Source organism: Bremia lactucae, linkage group LG10 (genome assembly GCF_004359215.1).
Source record: "Bremia lactucae strain SF5 linkage group LG10, whole genome shotgun sequence".
Taxonomy (NCBI): domain Eukaryota; phylum Oomycota; class Peronosporomycetes; order Peronosporales; family Peronosporaceae; genus Bremia; species Bremia lactucae.
The window spans coordinates 5,145,345-5,171,733 of NC_090619.1; the positions used below are offsets into that span (position 1 = coordinate 5,145,345).

General features: G+C 44.7%; 8 protein-coding genes across 8 annotated transcripts; 6 read left to right on the top strand and 2 right to left on the bottom strand.

The window, feature by feature from the left end:
* Positions 1 to 5,865: 5,865 nt before the first annotated feature.
* CCR75_002813 (uncharacterized protein) lies at positions 5,866 to 7,494 on the bottom strand (the record flags this gene model as incomplete). The annotated part of the gene is made up of 2 exons (XM_067960910.1): positions 5,866 to 7,219; positions 7,280 to 7,494. The coding sequence occupies 2 exons, from the start codon at positions 7,492 to 7,494 to the stop codon at positions 6,562 to 6,564; spliced, it is 873 nt and encodes a 290-aa protein (XP_067818881.1). The 3' UTR covers positions 5,866 to 6,561.
* A 1,298-nt stretch (positions 7,495 to 8,792) lies between these two features.
* On the top strand, positions 8,793 to 11,637 carry CCR75_002814 (uncharacterized protein; the record flags this gene model as incomplete). The annotated part of the gene is made up of 5 exons (XM_067960911.1): positions 8,793 to 9,550; positions 9,628 to 9,763; positions 9,844 to 10,108; positions 10,185 to 11,277; positions 11,490 to 11,637. Exons 1-5 carry the CDS (start codon positions 9,216 to 9,218, stop codon positions 11,635 to 11,637), a joined length of 1,977 nt encoding a protein of 658 aa, XP_067818884.1. The 5' UTR covers positions 8,793 to 9,215.
* Positions 11,638 to 12,782: 1,145 nt separating this feature from the next.
* Positions 12,783 to 14,328, top strand: CCR75_002815 (uncharacterized protein; the record flags this gene model as incomplete). Its single annotated transcript, XM_067960912.1, has 2 exons — positions 12,783 to 14,031; positions 14,312 to 14,328. The coding sequence occupies 2 exons, from the start codon at positions 12,783 to 12,785 to the stop codon at positions 14,326 to 14,328; spliced, it is 1,266 nt and encodes a 421-aa protein (XP_067818885.1).
* Positions 14,329 to 14,352: 24 nt separating this feature from the next.
* On the top strand, positions 14,353 to 14,664 carry CCR75_002816 (uncharacterized protein; the record flags this gene model as incomplete). Its single annotated transcript, XM_067960913.1, has 1 exon — positions 14,353 to 14,664. One exon carries the CDS (start codon positions 14,353 to 14,355, stop codon positions 14,662 to 14,664), a length of 312 nt encoding a protein of 103 aa, XP_067818882.1.
* Positions 14,665 to 14,957: 293 nt separating this feature from the next.
* On the top strand, positions 14,958 to 16,545 carry CCR75_002817 (uncharacterized protein). The gene is made up of 2 exons (XM_067960914.1): positions 14,958 to 15,205; positions 15,275 to 16,545. Exons 1-2 carry the CDS (start codon positions 15,079 to 15,081, stop codon positions 15,478 to 15,480), a joined length of 333 nt encoding a protein of 110 aa, XP_067818883.1. The 5' UTR covers positions 14,958 to 15,078; the 3' UTR covers positions 15,481 to 16,545.
* On the bottom strand, positions 15,150 to 16,803 carry CCR75_002818 (uncharacterized protein). The gene is made up of 2 exons (XM_067960915.1): positions 16,549 to 16,803; positions 15,150 to 16,484 (listed from the first exon to the last, which is right to left on the bottom strand). Exons 1-2 carry the CDS (start codon positions 16,756 to 16,758, stop codon positions 15,669 to 15,671), a joined length of 1,026 nt encoding a protein of 341 aa, XP_067818886.1. The 5' UTR covers positions 16,759 to 16,803; the 3' UTR covers positions 15,150 to 15,668.
* A 637-nt stretch (positions 16,804 to 17,440) lies between these two features.
* Positions 17,441 to 19,108, top strand: CCR75_002819 (uncharacterized protein; the record flags this gene model as incomplete). Its single annotated transcript, XM_067960916.1, has 2 exons — positions 17,441 to 18,217; positions 18,986 to 19,108. 2 exons carry the CDS (start codon positions 17,441 to 17,443, stop codon positions 19,106 to 19,108), a joined length of 900 nt encoding a protein of 299 aa, XP_067818887.1.
* A 165-nt stretch (positions 19,109 to 19,273) lies between these two features.
* Positions 19,274 to 23,641, top strand: CCR75_002820 (uncharacterized protein; the record flags this gene model as incomplete). The annotated part of the gene is made up of 1 exon (XM_067960917.1): positions 19,274 to 23,641. The coding sequence occupies one exon, from the start codon at positions 19,274 to 19,276 to the stop codon at positions 23,639 to 23,641; it is 4,368 nt and encodes a 1,455-aa protein (XP_067819142.1).
* Positions 23,642 to 26,389: the final 2,748 nt, after the last annotated feature.

Genomic DNA, 26,389 nt, shown 5'->3' on the forward strand with positions numbered 1-26,389 from the left:
CACCTAATCCCACGTTTAATGGTGAAAAGCGTTGTTTGAAGCGAGTTGACCTGAGCTTGGCGCTCAAAAACGTCAACGGCGTACGGGTAACCTTGCCGAAGAGGTACCTCGAACTCCCAAGAGTCTTCAGAAGAGGGGTACCCTAGCCACTTCACCAGATACTGGTATTGACCCTCATGACGACGTCGCTTTAAAAGTTTCTATACATGAAACTGAAGTTTCCCTCGCGCATCAAGCAGCGCGGGAGGAGGCCGAAATTTCGGCGGAAGCATTTGATGCTCTACGGCACGAGTTGCAACTTCTTCGTGAGGTCCTTGCTCGAATTGAGAGCTCTTTGAGGCGGTTCGGGACCGTCTTTCGACACTGGAGCGTCAGCAGCCTCGTTTAGAGGGCCAGTCGGATATCCTCGTGATGATGCAACAATCTGCGGCACGACCGCCTGTTTCGGCGCCAGCGCCTTCAAGTCCACGTGGGAAGGGTCCCAATGTGGCTTAAGCAAGCCAACGTAAAGCACAGGGTGTGTACGCAGCTTGCTAGGAAGGTTTAGCGTATAAGATAGGCCCTTCTTCGCCACGACCGTAAATGGTCCAATAAAGTGCGGGCGCAATTTGGTCTTGAAGTCCGCGGAAACCAAGTTGGTAGGTAGGTTATTAGCGTTTAGTAAAACTCGGTCTCCGACCATATAAGACTTAATACAGCTTCTGCATTTGGCATCTGCTTGTTCTTTTTGTTTGTCTTGGCTATCAGCCATCGTATCCCTTGCATGTCGTAAGACACTAAATCGCGTCGCGAGAAACTCGCTTACTTGTTGTCGAACGGCAACAGGGCTGATATCAGCAAGCCTATCGGCCAATTCTTCCCCACCAAGCCCTGAACCACGCAGTGGTATCGTTAATGGAACGCGCGGGTGGGTAAGACCGTTCACATAGAACGGAGTAGAGCCTGTAGAGGCATTAACAGCTTTATTTAACGTAAACTCCACTACTGAGAGCATTGAGCTCCAGCGCCTTGGTGTCCGAGCACACACGCTGCGTAAAACGTCTTCATGACGCGATTGACACGTTCAGTTTGAACATCGGTCTGCGGATGGTCTGCAGTGGACATATCCAATCTGGTGCCAAGCACTCGGGAATTGATTTCCAGAATTTACCCATGAAACGGGGATCCCGACCAGAGACAATTGTCACTGGCAAACCATGTTGTCGAAACACGCGATCGATAAACAGCTTAGCTGTACCCTCTCCATCAATAAAATTCGGCACGGCCGCTAAATGAGCCATTTTGCTCAAACGGTCAACAAAGACCACTATACCGGAGTTACCGGCTGACTCTTTCGGTAGCCCAAAAACAAAATCCATACTAATGGACTCCCAGCAACCTATGGGGACGGGAAGACTCGCCAGTGGCGCAGCAGCATGTGCCGAGGGTTTAACCTGTTGGCACGTTTCGCATGTGCGAACATATGTGCTGACCCATTTATAAAGTTTGGGCCACCAATAACTCTGGCTTATAGAGCCGTAGGTCTTTTCTCTACCGAGATGACCACCAAGGACAGTATCGTGTGCCTCATAGAGGATTCGGTACTTCAAATCCTCATTATGAGGAACAACGACACGCGGAGGGTCCGCGATGTCTGTGCAATAAAGCAACAGGTTGTTATCGATAGAAAATCGATGTAACCTTGCACGCAAACGTGCTGGCAATTTAATACCCGAATCCGAGTTCTTTAAAGCTCGTAACAGAGCTACACACTGTTCATCCTTGGCGTAAGCCGAACATATTAATTCAGGAATAGGTGACGAGATAGTCGCTAAATGAGAAAGCTCATAATCCGGCCTGCGTGATAACGCATCGGCCAAAGTATTTTGTTTGCCGGGTTTATACTTCACCTCAAAGTTGTATTCCGCAAAAAAGGATAGCCATCTGGTCATTCTATGTGAGAGATGGGGCGACTTAGTTGGCGTGCGTAATGACGCGTGATCTGTATAAATCACAAACGGCTTAGAGCCGATTAGATGAACGCTGAATTTGACGAGAGCATACTTCATAGCAAGTAACTCATTGTCATGAACTGGGTAGTTCTTTTCCGCTTTAAGCTGTCTAGACTCAAACGCACTAACACGTTCATGCCCCTCAACATCTGTTTGTAATAGAGCACTGCCAATGGCAAAATCTGATGCGTCACAGACGACACTGAAATGCCAATTTGGGTTTGGCAGTGCCAGATTCGGGGCATGGATAAGACTATCCTTAACTGCTCAAAAAACATTATTTTCGGTGCTAGTCTAGTACCATTCTGTATCCTTTTTAAGGAGATTAGATAATGGCCTAGCCATATCAGCGTAATTTTCGCTATATTTGTGTAAATAATTGGCGAGACTTAACCACTTAAGCGAATCCTTTTGGTTTTCAGGAACCGGCCAATCTACTATGGCTTTTACCTTAGCGGGATCCGCTCTGAGGCCTCGCTTTCCAATGAAGCATCCTAAGAAAGGAATTTCGTCTGCGCCAAAAATGCATTTAGATGCATTGGCATACAATTTGTTCGTGCGCATGCACTCGAGCACTGCTCGCAAATGGTCTAAATGGTTTTCCATATCCGACCGACCCTGCTCCGCTCGACTATGGACAAAAATGTGATCGAAATAAGTCTGTGCAAAACCTCGATGAGGGCGAAATAGTAGCGTCACTACACGATTAAATGTTGCCGAGGCGCTGGAAACCCTTGTGGCATAACCAGCCACACCTATAACATGCCACTTGGGATGCTGACCGCTGATATCGCTAACTCGCATGAACAGTTGGTAATAACCGTCGACTTGGTCCAAATGCACTGTACAATGTACAACCCACCATATTATTCTGAAGAACATTCTTTCTAGGAATAGGGGTTTGTGCTGGTATAGTGACAGCATTAAGCTTATTATAAGCATGTGCAATGATCCAATTTACCATTTGTCTTTTTGATACAAAATGTCGGTGTCGAATGAGGAGATTTACTCGCTCGTACCATTCCAGCCTCGTGCTTAGCACGAAAGAAATCGTCAATGACGTCACACTGCTCCCTTGGTAAATGCCATTGTCTTGTGATACAGTATTTGGTTCCCGGAACGAAGTCAATGTCATGACGAACACCTCAATCCGGAGGTAAACAGATTGTGGGTTATTACATACCACATCTTGGAATTCCTTAATCAAGGAATACGGGATCTGTAGGATCTTAAAGGATCGCTGACCCATTTCGCGCACTAAGTGCAGCTTTTGTGTCATCCAGGACAGCTTCGTCTAGAAGTGACGATGAGTTTAACTCAACCATAGGTCGAATGACCACCATTTTAGATAAGTCACCAGCTTTTAAGGCTCGACCGCACACATCAATAGACATTTCGTCTAGCTCTAAAAGAGCATGTAACGAGGGGATTGCCGCAAGGCTAAATTTCCCCTCAATGTTACCGTTTACGCCATTTACAAGCGTATGTACTTGCTCACTCGTATCACTCTGTGAGGGTATACACGCTTCGTGTCCATCATGTCTTGGACTGGAGACAATACGCCTCTTAGAGGCCGGGACATTCACGTCCCCGGGTTTTCCAGCCTGTATTGGTTCTATACAAGACATGGTGTCTAATTTGACATCCGACAAGGAGTTAGGTAACTCAACTTCCTTATCCAGCAAACGTTTACGTGTCGCTTCACGTGCATTAGGAGGGATTGACCCAAATTGCTCGGTGAACCGCCAATAGTGTCACTATTGACACTCAGTATGGTGCCATCTCGGCCGACCACACTCGGTAAATTAGACGTGTTACTCCACGTATCTCAGGTATATTCCACCCTTGATGATTCAACCTTAGGCCAACAATGCTTTCAGCATTTAGTGAATCGCTATTATAACGAGTGCCACTCGACGGAGTACGTGCCGTTCCACTTATTTTTGCTGAGTCGGGCTCAGAATTAATGTTTTTAACATTAGAGTTTATTAACTCAGACATGCCAATGTCTAAAACACTGACAGACTCATTCAATGATCCGCGCCAATAGCGGTTTTGTTGCCTAGCAAAGGTGGGTTCATGATTCTCCTTAACTTTGCTAGTAACATTGCGCGTGGCGCCTAAGGTCTTAGACCTCCAATCGATCCATGGCTCATGGTGTTCTAACCAGGCCATACCAAGGATGAGATCATATCTCGAATCCAAATCAAGGACGAGACAGCGTTCCATACTGCCAAAGTCCAGAAACTTTATACCTAAGTTCAATGAAACTTTGGGAACAGTGACACGAGTCCCAGTCGCTAAGCGAACAGTGATTGTACCACCTTCTTGCGCTTTAAGCGCCTCAACGTATTGTTGACTTCCTTCAAGGGAAAGGCGCCGAGCATAGTTGCAAGACGCTCCTGAGTCAACTAAAATTGACCACGGCTTATCATAGCCCTTTACAGTCGCTTGAGAGACTAGCAAGCCAGGCTTGTACTCTCGCCCCGTGCCATTGAGCACCGAGCTAATTGGGGCTAGGTTCTGTTTATTCTCACCTCCTTGAGGATCAACCGAGCCTAGGTCTTCCTCAGTAGGGCGCCCCGCACCTACTGGGTATCGACGTTTTCCCGCACCGTACCAGATCTCTGGTATAGGTCGGAGTTGGAGCTCTTTACGCGAATTTCGAAGAGGACAGGCAGGACGTAAATGTTTGGTGCTTCCGCACATATAACATCTACGGATGGTCTGATGCTGTTCCACAGCTTGAAGAGCCTCTTCTCCTTCCTCAACGAGGCTTAAATCCATAGGTTCTGCTCTATTAGACGTAACCCATGTGCTCTAAGAGCTTGTTCGGTAGACAGGCGTGCTAACGCGAGCAGACTTAAAGCCGAACTCGTCGCGTAGAGCTTTGGCAACTGCCGCTATCTCATCCGGCTTCGAACGTAGCCGGATGAGATAGCGGCAACGCCCTCATTGAGACTCCCCATACAGATGGTCACTACAATTGTCTCTTGCACCGGGCCTTGATGCATAGATGCAATTAGAGTTCTCAACTCCTGGACAAAGCCCCCTAGGGTTCCTTTACACTGTCGAGTCGCTAGGAGCCGTGCTCGCATGCGAAAAGCCTGATCAGGCGGTACAAACATGCTGGTCATTTGCTGTTTCAGCGAATCCTATGAGGGAAAAGCGTCGTTTATGGACGTGCTGCACGATAGTGCCCACTCCACGGCTCTACTTCGAAGTTTTGAAATGGCCATAGCCATCTTTTGCCGTTCTGTTAAGAAGAAGGCTTAAGTCAAAGGAAGACTTATAGACTCAGAGAGTTACTTAGTTTTATTGAACTAATGGGTCTAACAACTCAGGGAGTCGTAGAAGCTTTAAAAGCTTGAGGAATTCTAGTTCAAGGGATTTAGGGGTCTGTAGAACCAAGTGGCAGCTAGTGCCCAAGAGGATATACCTTAGAAAGGCTTCTATCTCTAACAGATCAATGCGCAAGCCTTAGGAAGGCACTTAAAGCTTTAAGATCAAAAGGGGAACTGAACTTTATTTAATTATTTTAATCTAAAAATCTCACCCTAGCTAATTTAAAATCGATTTTGGCCGCCAGATTTATATCTGGCGGCGACCACATTTGTTGCCCATAATAAATGGGATTTAAGTAACTAACTTTTTTAAAATTAGTTAAAAGGTTATTTACCCATAAAGTAAATATACCATAACAACGTTTCTCCAACCGATGTCCGCAGCAATTCCAGAAATTATTAATTAATTTTTGGCTGATAATAACAGCTCTAATTTAACATATCCTTTATTTCAAGCAATGAATAAATCTCGTTTTTATTAACATAAATACTCGAGTGTAAGGCCCTTTTGGAACTAGAAACAAAGGTCCGGCGTATTAGCTACTCTCATAAAAATAAGGAATAATAAAGTCGCTGGCAATTCACCATATATACATAGCTAAATTTTACATAGAAATACTATATTCCTAAATTTTGTATTTTCCTGCATATATTGATCTAGTTTTAATTGCTAAGCTTTCTGTGTTGACTATCGGCAAAACAAGGCGGAAATAAAAACAAATCAACAAAATGCTTCTTGGCTGGTATAACTGTAAGTTCAATGCATGTAGGTCTTCTCTCACTTTCGTCGCAATGGCTTCAAGCTATTTAAGAGTCGTGGCATCTTCTCGATTGAATTACTGCTGCGGAAAGCCGTGCTTCCAGTTCTGGTAGCGGTACAGGAGCACGGGCACGGAGATGCCGCCGACCGTCACGAGGAGGGTCAGCCCCAGCACAACGCGCTTATTAAAGTCGCCTTCGAACACCAGATGCTGATGGTGCTCACCTTCACCAGACATGCGCTTGGCTGAGTGCGAGATGCCGCGGCGGCCGGCAACACTCATTTTGGTGGCGGTTTGCTTCACGACTTGAGAGAACATTATTGTGGTTAAACGAGAACAAATAATGGACAACAATAATTTTTGCATATGGTAAATTTATAATTTATCTTCTTTTAGAATTTGCAATTTGATGGAAAGACTCTGTCCATTATAAATGTATGAGAAACAACAGCAGCACGGCAAGTTTTACGCCGAGTTCCCTATCGACTGCAATAGTGCCGCATTTGCAAGAATTTCCAACGACGGGTCTCCTTTCCTCATTGTCATGGCTTTAGACTTTACATGCGATGGCATCCCAGTTGCAGTGTCTAAAAGCCGTTTGCCGTGGATAACAAGAGCGTGGTCGGACGCAACTTTGAATTTTCTGGGCTCAATGGTCGTAGTAGGGTGTACCGAAGCCCCGTTGGCTTGCAAAGGCCTTTTAAACATCGTATTCAACCGATAATCCGTCAACTCTGTCGGCGTCCAGCACAAAGCGCTTGGTGGACTACCAAGTTGAGCTGCTGGGATGGCAAGTGGCAAGTGCAGAGTGGTTAAATTTAAAAGTGCCATGTTGTTGCCATGCCGATTCAAGGAGCAAAGATTATTGGTCTCGACGGATGCAGTCTGTGCCTTCTCAAGATTCACGTGTCTCGAGTAGGAAGGTGCCATTGTCATACCACGCTTTCGCCGACGATTGCTCGAGTTCCAGTGGTTCTTAATGGCATTATCGGTCCGACCAGGCAACTTTTTGGCAATCTCTGCCCACTTGTTGCCAAACGTATCGTGCAAATCTTTCAACATGCACTCCTCTTCGAGTGTCCATGGCTCTTTCCGAATTGCCGGATTTAGCTGATTATGCCACCTAAAAGACCTTTTAAATTAGAATTTATTTGAATGCAATTTTAGCCATTTATTGTTGTACCTTTCACGACATTGTTTGCCATTGCGCCCAGGCAATTTTGTGCCAATAATGGTCCAATGACGCGTGCCATACTTTTTCACGAGCTTGATCATCAAAAGGTCTTCCTTTTCTGTCCACTTGCAGACCGGCTTGCGCTCTTTGAGCAGCGGAGACTCTCCTAGCTGCTCATATTCATGATTTTTTTGGCCAAGTTCTTGCTGCTCTTGGCTTTGCATTATAAATCCGATGAATTCGTTCAGGACACAGGTTTGCCAACTGCCAAATCTTTGACTGGTGTGAAATGTGGCCAATTTGAAAAGAAACAACATCGTGCAAACGATTGGCTGAAAGTAACCACATGAAAAACAGTCGGGGCAACGTCTACTGTACTTCTTGCTTAAGTATACGCCGTTCGAAATAGTCGAAAACTTACGACCATTAACCAAACGACGTGATCTATCAAATCTTTGCTGCACTGAGCAGTGACTAAATCGAAGCATTTTGTACCAAGTTATTAACTTTTGCCCATACGCGAGTTTGCTCTTGTAGATTCAAGAAATCGAATTTCCGAGTTGCGTACCCATCTGTTTGCACAATTGTCCGTAGTGGGGCATTGTACGTACAAGAAGACGATTCTAATTTACACGACTATGACGCTTCGAGTAGGCGCCGTGGTAATACCAGTGAGCCACATTGCATGAAACGGCTTGGAATCGGTGGTTCTTAACGTTTTTCAAGCGTAAAAACACGACCTGAGGGCATTTATCAATGGCTTCAATTCTATCGCTCATAAGAATCTTGAAACATTATCTGCAAGCAAATGGAAACGAGCTGTTGCTATACAAAAAAATGTGCTTGACCCAGCATTTCGACCATATATTGCGCGGCGTCTCATTGTGTCAACTTAAGAGAGCCAATAATTGCATCGTATCTTCTCGCGGTCGGAACGCGATAATTTTTTAAATTATCTCTTTACTGTATTTGTGGAATCTGCAGCGTTACGATATAAGATCGAAAAATGATCGGACAAGGCCAGTTCGCGGGGATCGATCACAATATATTGGCACGGTTCGAGACAATAAAAGACAGAATATATGGCATTCGCATATGTTATCGTCACCGTACAAGAATAGTTCGTACCATCTTTCGTGGCTAATAGAAATAACGCGCCTAATTATTGGCTTTAATAAAATAATTTAAAATTACCTCTACGTCTCAAAAATAATATTGTACAACGCTAAAGCACTGGTGCGTGGAGCAGCATCAATAAAGTACATTAGCCTCGTGATGCGTCGAATTCATCGTAAGTCTTACTGTGGCTGATGGAAATAGCCGCTGGAACTGAAAGAAGAAAAATGCAAGCTTCAGGATGGCCATGGCATTATATACAACGTGCGTAATATGATTTAAGTATAGGTACAAAAAAAACAAAGTCCGCACCATTGCGCACCTGTCTCGATTCCTATTTAACGAGTTTTTGTGGAATGGAAGCTGCTTTTGCGCACGTGCACGCTATAAAATCGCACTCTAATTTATTCAAATTCCATCAATCGGGTACGTTAAGAAGTTCTATATGCATTCTAAGCCTGCATTCGAATCGAAAAGCTCCAAAGAAGCGCGAGTCTGTAGCCCCCCAGTGACATTCTAAAACCCTTTTTTCCGCATACCCTTTCTGGCCTTAGGACCAAATTCCATTCGTTTCGTACAAGCAATTTTTTGACGCAATAACCACAAAGAAAGTGGAATAAAAATTAAGTCCCACCTTTTTTGGCGGAAGCGAAAAGGTGCTTCTTTTAAAGTCCTCTTTCCGGTCGTACAATTGGACGAAAATCCCAACCCCTGTCAAACTCGTTTCTTTTCCAGCGGTTCTTGTCGCGTTTTCCCAACATTCGAGCTCTATCGACATTTTTAGCACTGGCTTGGCAAGTTTTCGTCCATCGCCATTGTCGCTTCAACCATGGCGAATCACTCCCACTTCCTCCATGCCCACACCCACCCAATCTCACCCTCGTCTGTGCTCTATAAACGCGACTCGATCACTCCGCTGCTGCACCCCCAGCGCGCTAGCCGTACCAGTCCAAGCGGTACATCTCGGCGAAGCGGGCGTTACAAAAAAAGGCGGGTAACCCCCGCTTCCGACGTGGATTCGCGCAAATCCCAAAAGTTGTTAAAACTTGCGCTTGCCAAGTCTATGGTGGAGACAACAATGCGGCAAGTTGTTCCTTTGCCACAAGGTGCCGTGTTTTATCCAACTCGAGAGCAATTTGCCGACCCAATCAAGTATATCACAAGGTAAGGGGTATTCATTTATGCAGGTAAATTAAAATTGTACCAACATATATATTTTTATTTTTTTTAAACAAAAAAAGTATTGAACAAGAAGCTTCGCGTACTGGTATTTGTAAGATCGTACCCCCTCAAGGGTGGAAGCCTCCGTTTGCAATTGATTTTGAAGACGAGCGCTTGCGTTTTAGTACGCGAACACAAAGAATTCACGAACTTCAGGTGATGGTTTTGTTTTTTTTCAATTTTTTTTAAAACTACATGGAACGACTCATGGTTGATGGTTTAAAACGTTTTTGCAGGAAGGACATGCGTACGGTGACGGAAGAACCCATACATTTAAATCCTTTCGTGCAAATGCTCATGCATTTCGAGACAAGTGGTTTCAAACAAGAGGTTTGAATCGGAATAACATGACGTCGGAAGAGATTGAAAAAGAGTATTGGCATATCATTCAAACGGGAGGACCTTCAGTCGAGGTGGAGTACGCAAATGATCTGGATATTGCTCAAGTTGGTAGTGGCTTTCCTCGCTCTCAAAAGCGATTTATGACTCCACGTTTGAAAGGTACTTCTTTCAATCTTTCCATGTCATGTGTTCGTTTTAAAATTCCTTTTTTTTGTTTTTAAATGGTTTGCTATAGAAATTGAAACGATTGATTTCACGAATCCAGAATATTATCGACACACGGGATGGAATTTAAATAACTTACCGGACGCGTATGGGTCGTTACTTCGTCATTTAGGGGCCGCAATCAATGGCGTGAATGTGCCGTGGTTGTATTGTGGCATGCTCTTTGCGTCGTTTTGCTGGCACGTGGAAGATAATTACATGTCAAGCATTAATTACCAACATCTCGGTGCGAACAAGCGATGGTACGGCATCCCGTCATCAGATGCCAATAAGTTTGAAGCCGTGATGCGGACCCAATTACCCGAACGTTTTGAAGAGAATCCTGATCTTTTATTACATTTAACGACCATGGTGCCTCCATCTATTTTGCAAGATCGAGGGGTGAAAGTCTTTACACTTGTCCAAGAACCAGGAGACATTATTTTAACTTTTCCAAAAGCGTATCACAGTGGGTTTAGTGAAGGATTCAATTGCAATGAAGCTGTGAACTTTGCGCTTCCAAATTGGATTGACTATGGACGTGAATGTGTTGAAATGTATCGCCTCTATGGTCGATTGTCCATCTTTTCGCACGATCGGTTTGTCTTTCATTTTGGATCGACGCAAAATCTTGGCGAATATTCGTTTGAAGATTGTGAAATTTTATGTAAAGAATTGCGTCGATTGTTTCACGAAGAACGCGAGTATAAAAAGTTGTTTCTATTGGAAGGATTGGAATGTGTGGATGAATTAAGTGGCGATGTCATGCTGGATGAACAATCGATGAAAGTCGATGATGTGCGGCAGTGTTTCTATTGCAAACACAATGTTTTTTTCTCGGGAATCATTTGTGCCTGCAATCCCACACGATTGTCTTGTCTTCGACATACCAATGAATTATGTACATGTGCCATGCGAAAACGGACCTTGTTGCAATGGGTCAGTACCGCGGAATTGCGCTACGCCATTCGACGGGTTCAGACGAAAATGCGTGCATTGAAAGAACCAAGTCGGAAAGCGAGTCGACACGATCTGCACCATAATAGCCATGCAATTATGCAAAAGGAAAGTGAAGCGAGTGGTGCAAACACAGTTGTCATGAAGAAGCACATTGACACGTTTGGGTAGACTTTAAAACTTATTATTGTAGACGAGATGGTTTTCTAGTTTCTAAACGGTTGTTTTTGAGATTGTTTTACTACGTTTTGTGTCGTTTGTTTTCACGTTGGCGTACGAATGTTTCAAAGCCTTTAATGTCATAGTATGTCCGTCCTTTGTAAGTATTGACGTTGTGGCATTCGTCTTGAAAGGTTTCAAGCTCCAAGGTGGTATAAAGCCACTCGAGGTCGTTGTTTGATAAGTCCCCACTCGACGTCCACCAGAGCGTCATGCCATGGTTTGGACGTGCTAATAGCGGACGTAAGGCAACCCAGGAGTTGCGAACACTCGTCGCACGCACTGGAAACGTCACGGGTATGGTTTGATCAAAGGATGTAAGCAACTGAAGCATGTTGGCAACCATTTCAGCCGAGTATTCTTGATTAATGTCGTCATTCGAGGTTGTCCAGCCAACCGAAAGCACGAGTTTATGCCGATAATGACCATTTTTGAAGGCTCCAAGGTGATCAACTTGTTGCAAGAACGTTGTTGCATCAAATGCTACGTTCGACTTATACGTGGCTGGCCCCGCGAGGATATCTGCATTTATCAAAATGCTTTTGGAAAAGGGGTATTGGGCAATGAAGGGTTGAAGCCATTGGAATGACTTTGTAAATGCGTCGTGGGTTTTAAAGTCGAGTTTCACAATAAAAGTCGACAAGGGTGTGTTTCGTGTTGAGCTTTGAACTGTGGCCGCAAGATGTAACATGGTGTTTAGAAATTCCACGAGGGGCAAGTCGCCATCGATGGCGGGAGGGTGCCCCATGACAGGGACTTGCTGTGCCTCACTCCAGATAATGTCAGCCTCAATGGCATTGGCAAAGGTTGTTGCTGTAGCCGGATCATGCTCGTTTATTTGCCGCTGGACGAGTTCTAATGAGGCTCTTGAGTTCACAGCATGAGCCCAGCGGTAGTTGAGCGGTGTCATTGTGATTTTTTTTGTTGTTGTAAAAATTGATACATTTATTGTGCGGAGTTTAGTTGACGTACCGCTCTTTAATCTTATGGTTAGGACTAATGATCGGCTTGAAGTAAAAAAAAAGGTCTTTAAGAAGTAACACATTTCTCTGCGGGAAGCTTGTGTATCTCTTTACACTTGCCTTGAGGGATTGGCGCTTATTGCCGTTGCCACAAAGAGCGCACGTTTGCAGCTTGCAAAGTACTATCGAAAACCTTTTGTGGCCGTGCTTCACTTGAGGCACCGGCTCTTAAAACGGCCAGTTCCACCCAAAAGTTGCTATTTCATTTGCACCACATTGAATTTCAGAATGTTTTTAGCTATAGGTCCATATTTCTTAAGTACATTCGATTTGCATCGATAGCATCGGCAAATGTGCTTTTGTACCTTGGACGTACTAAGATCCCACGCAGTCGATGAAACGCTTTTAAAATAAATGATAGCGCCATAAGATCTCAATAGTTCTCTCGAGGAACCACTTTTTTTTATCTACGGACACAGCTCCCAAGTGTCATGCCGGACAGCGCGAGTCAGTGCGCCGAAAACGATCGATTTGCCAAAGTGCCACATCTTTGGACGTTGGGCGTTGGTGCTGTCGTAAGTGGCAACTTTTTCGGGTGGCAGTCGGGTCTTATAGCTGGTTTTGACGGTTTGCTTATTATCTTGGCATTCGTCACGATACTATACGTCCTGCTAGTCTTTTCGATTGCCGAATTGTCAACCACGGTACCAGTGGGAGGTGGGCCTTATGTTTTTGCACTTTACGCAATCGGCCCATGTGCTGCTTTTTTTGCTGGATTGGCCGAGAGCCTCAAGGTCATGATTACATGTGCCGTGGTAGTTACGGGTATTAGCGCATACATAAATCAACTCCTGGACCTTACTTCAGGCTACGGCCCCATCTGGTGGTTCTTTTTTTATTTTATTTTCGTGACGCTCAACATCGTGGGCGTCGAAATGACTTTTTGCGTCCAGGCCTTTACAACTGTCATATCTCTTCTACTTTTGCTCGTCTTTTATATCGGAGCGGCAACAAAAGTCTCCTATACGGAATGGGTTTCGAATGATAACTATCACTTTCCAAATGGATGGGATGGTGTCATTAAGGGGTATTCTTTTGCTCTTTGGTTCTACTTGGGCATTGAGGAGTTGCCGCTTGCGGTCGAAGTTACCATCAATCCTGCACGCAACATGCCACTGGGCCTCCTGACGTCCATTGTGACGCTGGTGTTATTGGCGTTTTGCACTGTCGTTTTTAATTCTTTAATCTTCCCTGGCGCGATCAATATTTTAAATAGTCCATCCCCGCTTTTAACCGGTTATCAGAGTGTGTTTGGAGACAGTAAAGGGTTTTCGTGGGTGCTCATTTTGGGCCTTATTGCAAGTTTTCACTCATTTGTGTATTGTATGGGCCAATTATTGTACGCAATTGCTCGGGATGGGTACTTGCCGCAAATTTTGACGTGGCGCCATCCTACGCGAGGTACAACATATGTATCGTTAATAGCTGGCAGCACTATTGGATTTGCTGTTGTGATAATATTGCATTATGTTATTGGTGATGCGCATCTTGGGTCTGTGATGATCAATCTCGCATTGATTGGCGCCGTCATTTCGTATAGTCTCCAGCTCATCTCGTTTATTCGATTACGATTGAATGAACCAGATCGACCACGTCCTTATCGTAGTCCATTTGGCGTACCCGGTGCCTTGGTGTCATTAGTCTTATGTGTTGCCGTGATGATTTCGATTGTTTACAGTGGTACGTCGAGTTATGAATTCTTGGCGTCCATAATTATAGCAGTTCTGTACTTTTGTATCGGTGCTGCATACTTTTGGATATATGTGCGGCCACGCTTGCTCGCGGCTTCCACACCGTTATGCGCGACAGCTTGCTAAGCAGCACGTTCAATAGTATTGTGGTGATACTTAATGGAATTTATTGAGTTACAATGAAAATCGTTCAATCCAACACAAATATTAAACATGTGATTTAAACACTGCAAATTGATGTGATAGTTGTGTTTTTTTTGTGAGGTCAGGCGGAAAGGGTGTTTAGTTTCAAACAACTAAAGAATAAAGCATGAGTCTTATCTCGAAGGTCGCGAGTCTGTACCAGAAGACTATTAGCAAGTCATTCGGCATGTACGGCCTCAAGTACGATGACGCGCTTGTCGACACGGCAGCTGTGCAGACGGCGCTGCACTGGATTAACGACGACGAGTACCAAGCTCGTACGAAGCGCATTGCCCGCGCCACCGACTGCTCGCTTAAGCGCAGCTATTTGCCGGACGAGATCCAAGCTATCCAACGTCCACTCGACTTTTACATGTACGAAAAAGTCGCAGAGGCAGAGAAACTTGCTGAAGAGCGAGCTAATCTCACTCGGTGGTAACTACTTGACAATATTGCCGCCCAAGGCATTTCTTGCTTACGGGTTCCTGCGCAACAATTGAATGAAGATTATCACTTTATGGACTTGCGGCTGTCGTGAAGTAGCTGATTTGGACAGGAATAAAGTGAAGAAATTTTTTTTGCACATACGTAGTTTATATGAAAAGGGTTTTCTATTCATTCATCCATTTATTATTTTCATTCGTACGACTTTTTCGTTCGATACTTTTGGCCTTTTTGTCATTATTGCTTGCACATTAGCAACTTCCATCATTCCTACTGGACATGCTAAGTAAAACTGTAGTTCACACAAGCATGATTCAAGCCCCTTGGAAATTAAGTCGTGCACATGAGTTGCCAGCCTCTAATTGAAGTGACACACATAATAACTTTTTAAACACAACCAGCAGCAAATATGGACTCCCAGACGTCGAATGCCGAGCGCACGGCTCGATACCTGCACGACCAGCAGCAAGAAAATGGTGAAAATCATAAGAAAATGGCATGTCGTTGGTTTTTCGATCGTGCCTTCTACTGCGTCAGTACGTATATAGTCTTCTCTTGTCGTTTAGATCGCTTCGAGCTATTCTAACTTCGTAGCGATATCTCAGCCCCGGGCAATCAAATGGAGCATTTTTACCGGTATGGCCAAGTCGACGAGTGCAAGTACACGTGGAAGAACATGTACCTATGTTTCCGTGCAAGTATGATGGCTGAAGACAAGCGTCAGCAGTTCCTAAAAGACACGCCTCTCGACGCCTCGAAGGGGCCACACTATACGGACATTTGGGAGAAAAAAGACACGCCAGGGTGGTGACAAGTTTTTAAAAACATTGTCGTTTTTTCTGTTGCATGAAAAAAACATTGCACGAATCAGACTTGTTTTAAACTACACGGTTTTTCCTCATTTATTCACTTTAAATGTGTATCCATTTGTTGCGTTGCCCCATTCGTCAAACCTATTTGTTGCTAAACCAACTTAAATGTAGACTCTTTTCATCGACTTTAATCTTGTAACCACTCTTCCATTCCATGCAAGTCTCCAGGCAATGCAGACGGCAACCTCTGGTCCTCTCCGTGGCCAATTGGCATCGGAAGCGATGCTAAAGTCCCATCCAATAGCCCATGAAGCGGGTCAAGTAATTCGTCGTCATTCACAGTGAGAAACGGCATGGGGTCGTTATTCGTCGCAAGAGGAGTCTGCTTCACGGGAGAACATGCGTCTTGTGTGTCCATCCCAAGCGTAAAGCTTTGCATAGACAGTAGATCCAATTCCTGCTCGATAGTCTGCGTGAGTTGAAAGTCAAACGCTTCCGTCGATAGCGGGGGTAACCCCACAAAGGTTTTTTTTTTAGCATTTAAGTGCAACTTGAGCAACGTCTCAAGATCTCCAGTTTCTTCGTACCGCTCAAAAGCCTCGTGAAGTACCGAATCATCGGACGCAAGGAGCAGCATCTTGAGCGAATCTTTCTGTTCTTTACTGATCTTTCCACTGGCCGCGAGCTTATTGACAAGCCAGAACTTGGACGATAAACTACGACCTCGTTTAATAGTCCGAGAGGTACCCCTCGACGCGGCAACAGGAGGCCGTGTAACCCCCTCGAAAGGTGCTGTACCCCCCTTGGCGGGTACACTTCCCGACAAATTCAAGCTGTCAAATGACGTCAAATTGTCGTTCAAATCCACGGGTACATCAAAGTCGAGCGTGTCCATGATTGACAGTAATTCCGGTGGCGGTCCAGTGGCCTCTGTGAGCTGAAAATTCTCAAGCGATAAGAGATCGCCGTCTCGAATGGACCGATCCAGCGCATTTTTGCGAATCTACGTCACGCAAAATCCATGAATCAAGTCCACGACATGCATGGCATGTGACAAATGTGCCTACCACAACGCCTTTTTCGGTCTTGGACTTGGTCGGATGCAGCAACACTTTGCACTTGGCCAGAATGCTCGGGGCCGGATCGTCGTCGGAATTCGTAATGACTTGGTAAAAATCGCGAAGCACGCCTTCCCACTCAAGCGGACGCTGCAAGCACACGAGTGACGTGGTGCTAGTAAGTGGATTTAGCAGTAGCACACGGATCACGTCGGTCATTGCAAAGGTAGAGCCGCCACCTTGATAGCGCCGATTCGAAGTTAGGCACACAAGTTTCGGCGGATGTACCTCGGTTTTGGTACATGGTTACTGACTCAATGCTTGCGAATCTCAAATCCTGCTCGGAAGCAATCGTATTTGTTCTGCAATAATTATTGTGGCAACTTGTTTTTTTTTGAACTTTTAGTCATTAGAAGGGCCTTCTTGAGGTTATTAATTTTGGTATTGCAAAATGATGCGCGGGTCGTACAATTATTATTTGATTGGGTTGGAATATTAGCCATGCAAAGAGTTATATTTCTTGGAAAACGAAAAGTGATAGAGCTTAAGATAGAATGCCTCTGTCCAACATATTTACAGTGATCGGAAATGAGTCAGTTAGATGTGATAGAATGAAAGCTGTCAGATGCGTTCTCAAATGCCTTCCCTAGTGCTCTCGAGTTAGTTACCACACGAGGAAATAGTCTTGGAATGAGGCGATATTTTGAGCGCCCGAACCCGAATAGCTAATTGATGAGCTTCAGTAAAAAGAATCGAAACGATTGATAAGATGTCTTGCGCCGGACTGATTGACAATACTTTAAATGATTCATACGGCCATGTGTCATGGGACCCCTTCGAAACTTCAATGTGACGCAAAAATCACCAACACAGTGATTTTTGCCACGACAAGCACGTGACGATGATAAAGTTGCCGCTTCTTGTAGTAGTCGGGCACCTGGCATACCTTACAGAAGGGTCATCATACTTGTACAAATTATGGATCTCTCACACTGGTAATTCATGTGAAGGCACGCCGTATAACGTGTACAGTGAAGCGGATGATACCTGCGCCATAAAGTCCTGCGTCGAGAATGAAAATACGAGCACATCAAGCAAGATTTCTATCGAATGTACTTATGACTACAAGTCCAGTATGACCACCTTCTTTAACAAATCTCCATTTATTATGTTAGAAGTCTTTCATGACAGCGATTGCAAGCATTTATCGTATGTTCAAGGATACTATGTCTCGGGTGAGTGTGAAGGGACTCGAAACGTAGATTCTAGCCAAGTTAACCACGTTGTCGCCAAACTAAATGCCCATGGATCAGCAGTCTTGAATTTTTACAACGATTCCTTGTGCACCGACTCGGAGCTGTATCGTACGTTTACAGCAGACACCAAGACTCTTGAAACGCACCAATGTGGCTCGATGAAGACCAAAGGGTATTATTTCAATGGAGACGTCAATCAATACTCGTCTGGTGCGTCTTTAAACGTCCATAAGAAAGGCATTCGAGCCCCCGCAATCATTGCCATTATTGTAGGAGTCAGTCTCTTTCTCGTATGTCTAGCGCTCGGCATCTGTTGTTGCAAACAAGGATCAAATTCTAAGCAAACCGAGGCGTATCAACAAGCCACGGAGAGTCTAGAATATCGTCCTACCGCATCATTTGACATTGATACTCAAGGTCAAGTTGGTTTGTGGAATGATGATGTAATAATTGCTAGACGTATTTCACGAGACAGCGTACGCGTGAAAAAGCTCATCAGTCGTGGAGCGTTTGGTGAGGTCTTTGTTGGTATTTATAATAGCAACCACGTGGCTGTCAAGATGTTGCTTTCGCACACACGTGAAAATCTTCAACAAGTGAATGAAGTTTTGGCCGAAGCAATGGTGATGGCGTCAATGGACCACCCACGTATTGTTGCTTTCCTTGGCGTGGCGTGGGATACGCTGTCGGATATGTGCGTGGTGCTTGAATTTATGAAGGGTGGGGACTTGCGAGCGTTCTTACGGAAATACGAAGAATCGCGTCATCGGTGTGGGTTTGACCGACAGAAGACTACGATTGCCTTGCACGTTTGTCATGCACTAACTTACATGCATTCGCTACTACCTCCTGTGATTCATGGAGATTTAAAGTCGCAAAAGATCCTACTTAATTGTGCGATGGAAGCCAAAGTCACGGACTTTGGTATGACAAGAGACCGACGCGATCAGACAATGACCGCAGGTATGGGATCGAAATTATGGATGGCACCTGAGGTAATGCTTGGTAAAAGATACGATGTGAAAGCAGATTTATTTTCGTTTGGGGTCGTGCTCTCGGAGCTGGATTGGCATACGCTTCCATATGCTCAAGCTAAAGACGAATTTCGACATGCGCATGGAAGAAAAGCACCCGATGTTGCAATTTTGCACCAAGTAGCCATGGGAACGTTGCAAGTCAAATTCTCACAGACTAGTAGTCGTATTGTGGAGCTTGGACGAGCTTGCGTGTCGATGAATCCTAATGATCGACCGACAGCTGCAGAAGCGCTATATCGTCTACAAGTGATTCTGGAAAAGGAGATGTCCATTTAGCTAATCATAAAGTTTTAGGAAAAAAAAGGAAAAAGTGCTATGAAAAAGCGCACTTAAAAAAACTTGCGATTCGGCGGCTTCTTCCAATGCATAACCTTTCATCTTCGATCCCTGTTTTTCAACATTTTCTTGCCAAAAAATTCCAAATTGTTCAAATAACACCAAATGGAGCTCGAGCAAGCGCTTGTGCGTGCTTTGCGGCCGCTACCTCTCGGCTCCGTGCCCGAAAGCGCAATTTCTTCGCTCTTTGACACGGGCGGAACCGCTTCCGTGCGTGAAGAATGGTCTGATGGCGTCACACGTCGCCATCTACGCGCTCTGGACAAGGTATTTGGCAAGTATCTTCGATGCCAGTCGACCGACGAACACCTTGCGCATTTCTGGCATTTTTTGGCCTCTCAAGAAGCTATTGACGCTGTATACCCGTCTCAAGAAAGCAGTGAAAATCAAGACGTGGTCTATCGCTCGCTCTTTGCACTATTACAAGCCATTATTAATGTACGCGACGTCTATGGTACCATGAACGATCGTGACAAGTGCAAAGCACTTGTAAAAGCCCTCGTAGCTGCGAAAATATACTTAGCATGGCTCCAGCTACCTGGTGGGTCCGCGTATAGCCTCTTTATGGCGTACGTATACCGACAAGTCCTGGATTTACTCAAGAAATGGGTTCTCTTACTCGGAACCTTGACGTCAAACTCACAAGACCGACTTTCGACGCCCTCCAGACGTCGAAAACGACCACAAATCGCCACTGTCTCTAGCAGTGACGACACTCGTATCCAAGAAAGCTACGAGAAACTTACGACGGATGGATTGGCTTTAATTGACATGCTAGTGCTCTTTTTAACACGATTTTCGCTCTCGTCAAGCACCGAATCACTCGTTCCAACGATTGAAATGATTATTGCACTCCAAACCGCCATACGAGTCGACAAGGAGGCTACAGTGACAACGAAAACCTTGCAAATACTGGACGCCCTCGTGTCGGGAGTTCATGGTGACATTCTACCAATCGGTCGAGTCATTTTACATTGTTATCTCCCAGGTGTGACGTTCCAAGAGACAATGGCGAAAGAAAATCAAACATCGTTGCGTTTTCATCGTCTTGCAATGACTATTGTCACGCGAATGCAAGCACGATTATTGACACCACAAGACGATTGTGAAGAAGACAAACGGATACGACATGAATATTCCTTGCTAGTGTTAGGATTGATTCAAAACATTTGTCTGTATGCACCCGGAGTCGCAGACGAACGACAGCGTGTGGTCCTCTTTGTACTTGCCATTGTGCGTGCTGGACGACACGAAACGAACGAATTCACGCCAATAAACTGTGCGTTTCGAGATGAAGAGTATGGACGATTGTGTCGATTTCTTGCAAGTTATTCTCGTACGAAAAAGTTGAAATATCGTCAATTTGGAGTCGAAGTACTGAGTCGTATGGTACTGGAAACGAAGCTTTGGCATGGGAATGACATCCCAGAGGAACTGGTATCGACTGCGGGTATTGGTCCAATTATTGAAGTGCTGATTGATCGAGCGAGTGACAAGATTTCGCAAGTACGTACCAAGGCCATTGTTGGGATTTCTACCATGTTATCGCTTGGATTATCAACACTTGCACGTGGCAATGAAAAACATGACTCGGACGCGATTGCAACCTCGCTTCAAAAGCTCTTGTATGATTCTTCCATGGATCAAGAACAAAAGAGTGTCGTGTATTCAGAAACACCCTTACTGTCGCGGCTTGTCACTTTGTTTCGTGAACGGTTAGAGGATGACAAAGCCTATGTCCGCAAGGCTGCCGTGCATGCGTTGGAAGCGCTCTTGACAGCACAGAATGGCGAGACGCTCAATGCATTGTCGCGACACGATCTCTTTGAAATTCATGCGCGGTGTACGGATGCATCCTTGATTGTTCGAATCCAGGCGATTAAATCGTTATCAGCACTTGTACTCAAGTTTCCACGTGAGAAAGACGCTCAAACAGTATGGAATTTGGGCGTACTTCCCTTGTGTTTTGATCCGGAAACAAATGTCCAATCGTGTGCTCTTGAAGCCGTGGGAACCGTGGTGTTTGATCGTGTCGTAGCGTGGTACAACGTCCGTGAGAAGGAAAGGATGCGAGAAGCACTGGATTGTGTCTGGATGCAAGTGGCGTATTTAGATGGCGTCATGGCTCGGTGTGTCCAAAAAGCATTGCGATTGCTAGTGAAAAACAACAAGCTAAATGTGGAAACAATTCTTCAAACGTGTGTGTATGCAATTCAAGAGAGTGTGCGTCCGTCCCATAGTGTCGCAGTTCACGACGACGTGGAAGAGGAGACTGCGTGTCGTGTTTTAACGCGCTATTGGGGATTTAGCTGGATGATCTTGGAAGAATTGGCGCATTCTGGGGACCTTGTGAAAAGAGTACAAAACGAGCCACAACATCTTTGTATTGTGATCGAATGTTGGCATAAACTCCAAACGCAAGTCCTTCCATTTGCATTTCATGACGGGAGTAAACGGATTTTGCGGGTCCTTGCCGCTCTTTCGACGGTTATTGATGCACGGGATGCCAAATCAATCGCTACTGGGATTCTAGCGTCGTTGGAGTCCTTTGCCATTCCATTAAATGTCATTTCAGATGGTATCGTGGCATTACATCGCCTTTGTAAAGCAAAAACGCCTGTGGAACAATGTCAAGACATGACGTTTCAATGGGGTCAGCAATTCCTCGGACTCTGTGAGACAAATCTTCGCAAGTGGTTGGAAAGTAGCATTGAAACCCTTGACGACGTCACGGCACTTGTACAGAAACAATTGATTTCTATTGGTGAAGTGGCTGTACTTGAGTTTCATCAAGACGCTGACAAGAGTGCCGAAGCTGCTTTAGTGCCTCTACGCGCTACCTTACCATCTCTAGTACAGCTCTTTTTACCGCCCCAGTTTCTTCGTAATCGCCTCATCATCACGTCGCCAGCAACAAAAGACATGTCTTCTTCTTCAATACAATCGGAATCCGTGCCATTGCCAACACCCATTCGTGTCTGTGCTTTTGTGACGCTCGGAAAATTGTGCTTACGTGACAAAGAGTTGGCGAAAACGTGTATGACCATGTTTATTCGGGAACTTCGAACGTGTGAAGAGCATGAGATTCGATCAAATATCGTGCTGATCTTGGGTGATCTCTGTATCCGGTATACGTCCCTTGTGGACGCTTATCTTCCCACGATGGCGTTATCCCTCTTGGATGCAAGTCGTTTGGTTCGTCGAAATACACTCCTCTTGTTGTCGCAATTGATTTTACAGGATTATATCAAATGGCGTGACTCGTTATTGCGCTACTTTTTACGTGCCGTCGTGGATGAAGACGACGAATTAGCGCATTTAGCACGTCATGTTTTGTGTGGTCCGTTAGTGTCGAAATGTCCACACTTGTTTACGCAAAAGTTTATTGAAATGATCTTTGTATTCAATGGGGTGGTAAGCGACAAGATTTCATGTAGGAATGCCTATGAAGAAGAAGGAACGCGTCAACTTGCATTACAAGGCAAACGTCTGTATGCGCGACGCGCGCGATTGTATCGGTTTTTATTACACCACATGTCGGATGAACAGAAGCTTCAAATTTGTATGAAACTCTGTAGTGAAGTGCTCGAAGAAGTCTTGGAGGGTACATTGCCATTGTGTGCGAATCCGTCCGAGATTACGGATCACGGTACGGAAGCAGTCTTGAAAGACACGTTTGCGATTTTATGCTGTCCAGAGATTAAACTCACATCTTTTAAAGAAAACGACGACGATGAACAGGATCAAGAAGATATTGGATTGGAGGAACACGCATTGGTTGCGACACAACTTGCTGTGGCAAAGGGTAAATTATTGTCGAAATTATCCAAGAAAACCTTTTTAGAAAACGTCGTGCCCGTGCTCATTGGTCTGAAACACACACTGGAGGCAAAACACAGTCCGTTGGTACGGTCTTTGCTTTTTTATATTCAACAACTCTTTCAAGTGTATCGTCACGAAGTCAAGGATATCTTTACGAGTACGGATCCTCAAATGGCCATGGAAGTGGAATATGATTTACGACAGCTTCATTTGCATCAAGAGCAGTCACGCCGTAGGGAAAACGCGCAGGAAGAAGGTTTACTAGGAGTGTTCTCGAAGCAGGGGATGACACCACGTCGGAATGAAAAGGAGATTGTAAATAGCAATTCTTTGACTCAAGAAGTTCCTATGCCTGTAGTGGATTCTTCAACTCATTGGCAGAACGAGGTCTTACAAGATGAAAACGACAATCGTATGGAAAAGAACAAAGCAACGAGTGATGACGAGATGAATGTACCGTTCGGTATCAACGTCACTCGTCGCAAGAAGAGAAAAGATCGAGCCACGAAAGAAAAAGGAATGGAAAAAGGAGTACTGCCTGCAAAAAACAATACGCTTGAAATTCAAAATGGCACGAGACATTCTTTGAAAAAAGGAAAGAAAACGACTTTTGAAAGGATTTCAAGTCCTCGATTGCAACGTAAACGTTGAGGTATTGAAGCATTTAACAACGTGTACAAGAAACACCTTGGGTCTTATCGAATGACGCCATTGCTTACAGGTGCTGTACACGGACCTGCTGATGTTTCAAACACGTATTCTTTCCACTTCGCAACGCCATGTTGATCCGTTTTCATATCATTTCCTAGAATCGTCAATACCTTTTTCTTTTCGACTTGATTAGGTGTCAAAGGGTCCCCTACGAGTCCTGAAAATGTAATTCGTTCACCAATGTTGGCTTCCTTAGGAGGCGTCACGAATACGACGTGTTCTTTTCCATTGGGTAATTCAATGGCAGCACATAGAACCATCCCGTGACTACGAAAGCCAACAAGATTCCGTGGCTTGAGGTTACAAAGCACTAAAACGCGGTGGTTTTGCATCGTTTCAAGCGTGTAATGGGGCACAAGACCACTCGCAATTAAACGTGGTGTGTCTTCCCCCACGTCAATTTCTTCACAATACAATTTCTCCGCGCTCTCGTGTTTCCAGACTTTGACAATTTGACCCACGCGAATATCGAGTTTGGTGATTTCAGGTTGACTTGAGGCGACAGGACTGGGGGCTTTGGAGACGAAAGGCGTCTTGGTGTTTTTCGTTTGGTCGTTTTGTTGAGTGAAATTCTTTACGGGAGTGTCGGCATCGATTCCTAAATCGGCTTCAAGGGAATTGATGAGGCTCTGGACTTGCTCGGATGCATTCATGAAGGATCGAGAAGCGGGTAGTTGAAATTGTGAAAACGTATGTATCAAGTTTGTGGAGTTTCTGTGAGAATGCGTGGTTATGTTATGGATGCTGGCGAATCGACGAATTACTCGGCAGCCACTCATTCCCGGGAGGTTTTATAATGGACCATTGAAAATTGTTTTGTAGAAAATTATTTGGATAATGAATAACATTGTATAGATTTTCAGAGCATACATTAGATTTCGAAGGTCGACCTTTTCATTTTGTCAATTATGTACCAGACACTCCCTTGCTGATCGAACGTAATGCTTTATGTTAAAGGGGCTAATTGCGTAATTGTATACGCCCGGAAGTAATACACTTAACGGGAGGTCAATTCATTCGTCTGCATTGTCATTAGAGGGAGGTTTATATAGTGACCCTTCTTTGTGAATGTGATGCACACATTTTCCGTGGCGTATCTCGTACAACAGTACAAATTTGTTGTAGGAGGTCGCCTTAGATCGGTGGCTAATTTGGTACCAACCGAGCACAAGAGATCTATGTCCGGCTGATGAATAGTGATGGAACATCCATATCAACCACTCTGGGACCACTTCTAAGTTTCCGTCACCATTCCGATTATTAAAGTGGTTGAACATCGGTTTTCTTTCTACCTCACACAATGCTAACTAATATCGTTGTAACGAGGTGTATCGTTACATGAAATAAACGCTTAAAGAATGTTAATTAATACATTATTTAAAAGGTAGATAATATTTGGAGAACATTACTTTATATAGTATTGTTCAGAAATCTTATCCATAAATAGCTATAGGCCATTATATCTTTATATCCCGCAGACTAATCAGCTGTAAACGTAAACAAAGAGAGAGGCAGATAAGATTTCAATTGCATGTTTAGTTTTCTTTTATAATTAAGTTAGCATTAACAGATAGAAAGAAGTGAGACTTAATTATATTCAAACAATTTTTCATTTAACCCTCTTTAAGTTAGTTGTCTTAAAGAGAAGTCTTCCTCTGCACATACTAGTGTACGTGAAGTAACGTAAGGCACCACTCGCAACTAAAGCAGTGCGAAGTGGACTTGTACTGAAGCAGTGCGAAGTGGACTTGTACTAAAGCAGTGCGAAGTGGACTTATACTGAAGCAGTACAAGTCGTAGTGCCCCGTTACACCTAGTAGCACTTTGTAGTCCGTCCAAGGACCACAGTTCCCACATCTAACATGGACATGTTAGATGATAGTGAGAATACGCATCACGTTTCCCCTGAAAGCAACTCCTTTCTAAGTGATATAGAAAGGAGTGCGGTTGAACGAATGAGTTCGACCGTAGGAAACGATGCAATCTTGGCATTGCTGTGCAACTTAGACAGAGATGCCCTCCATTCAGCCATCGCCAAGTTCATAGAATATGAACTTGACGAGGTGAAGGAAAAATAGCCTTGCTGAATCAGCAAGGCTCTCAACAGGCAGAACTGTTGAGATTACAACACGTACAGACCCCTGTATGTGGGATGACGCATACGCGTCGTCCCGAAACTCTAAAGATTGACATCTCTAAGCGTAGGGGAGTCGAAGAAGATTCCCTCTTAAGATGGTTTGTCGAGTTGGACGATGCCATAAGGGCTTGTCACATCATCGACGAGCGAATGCAAATCGCATTCGCTCAATCAAATCTGATAGGTCGTGACAAAACTTGGGCATTGGGCCTTAAGCTGCGCGATCCATATGTCTTTGGGTCGCCAGAGGGTTTTAAAGCCCGGCTCAAACATACGTTTGGACCGCCTAGGGCTGAGTTCAGAGCTCGATCAGAGCTTATGAAACTCAAGCAAGGCAAGCGTGATGTTCACGCATATGCCCAGCACATACGACTCTTAGCGAGTTGTATTACAAATAACCCAGTTCATGAACACACGTTGATTACGGTGTTCATGCAAGGTCTTACGGATGGTCCCGTAAAGACCCACCTGTTCCGCTTGGAACTGGATACGCTTGAAGAAGCAATATCCGTTGCGGAACAGGAGGACTTTAGCTTGAGACAGGCTCAAGC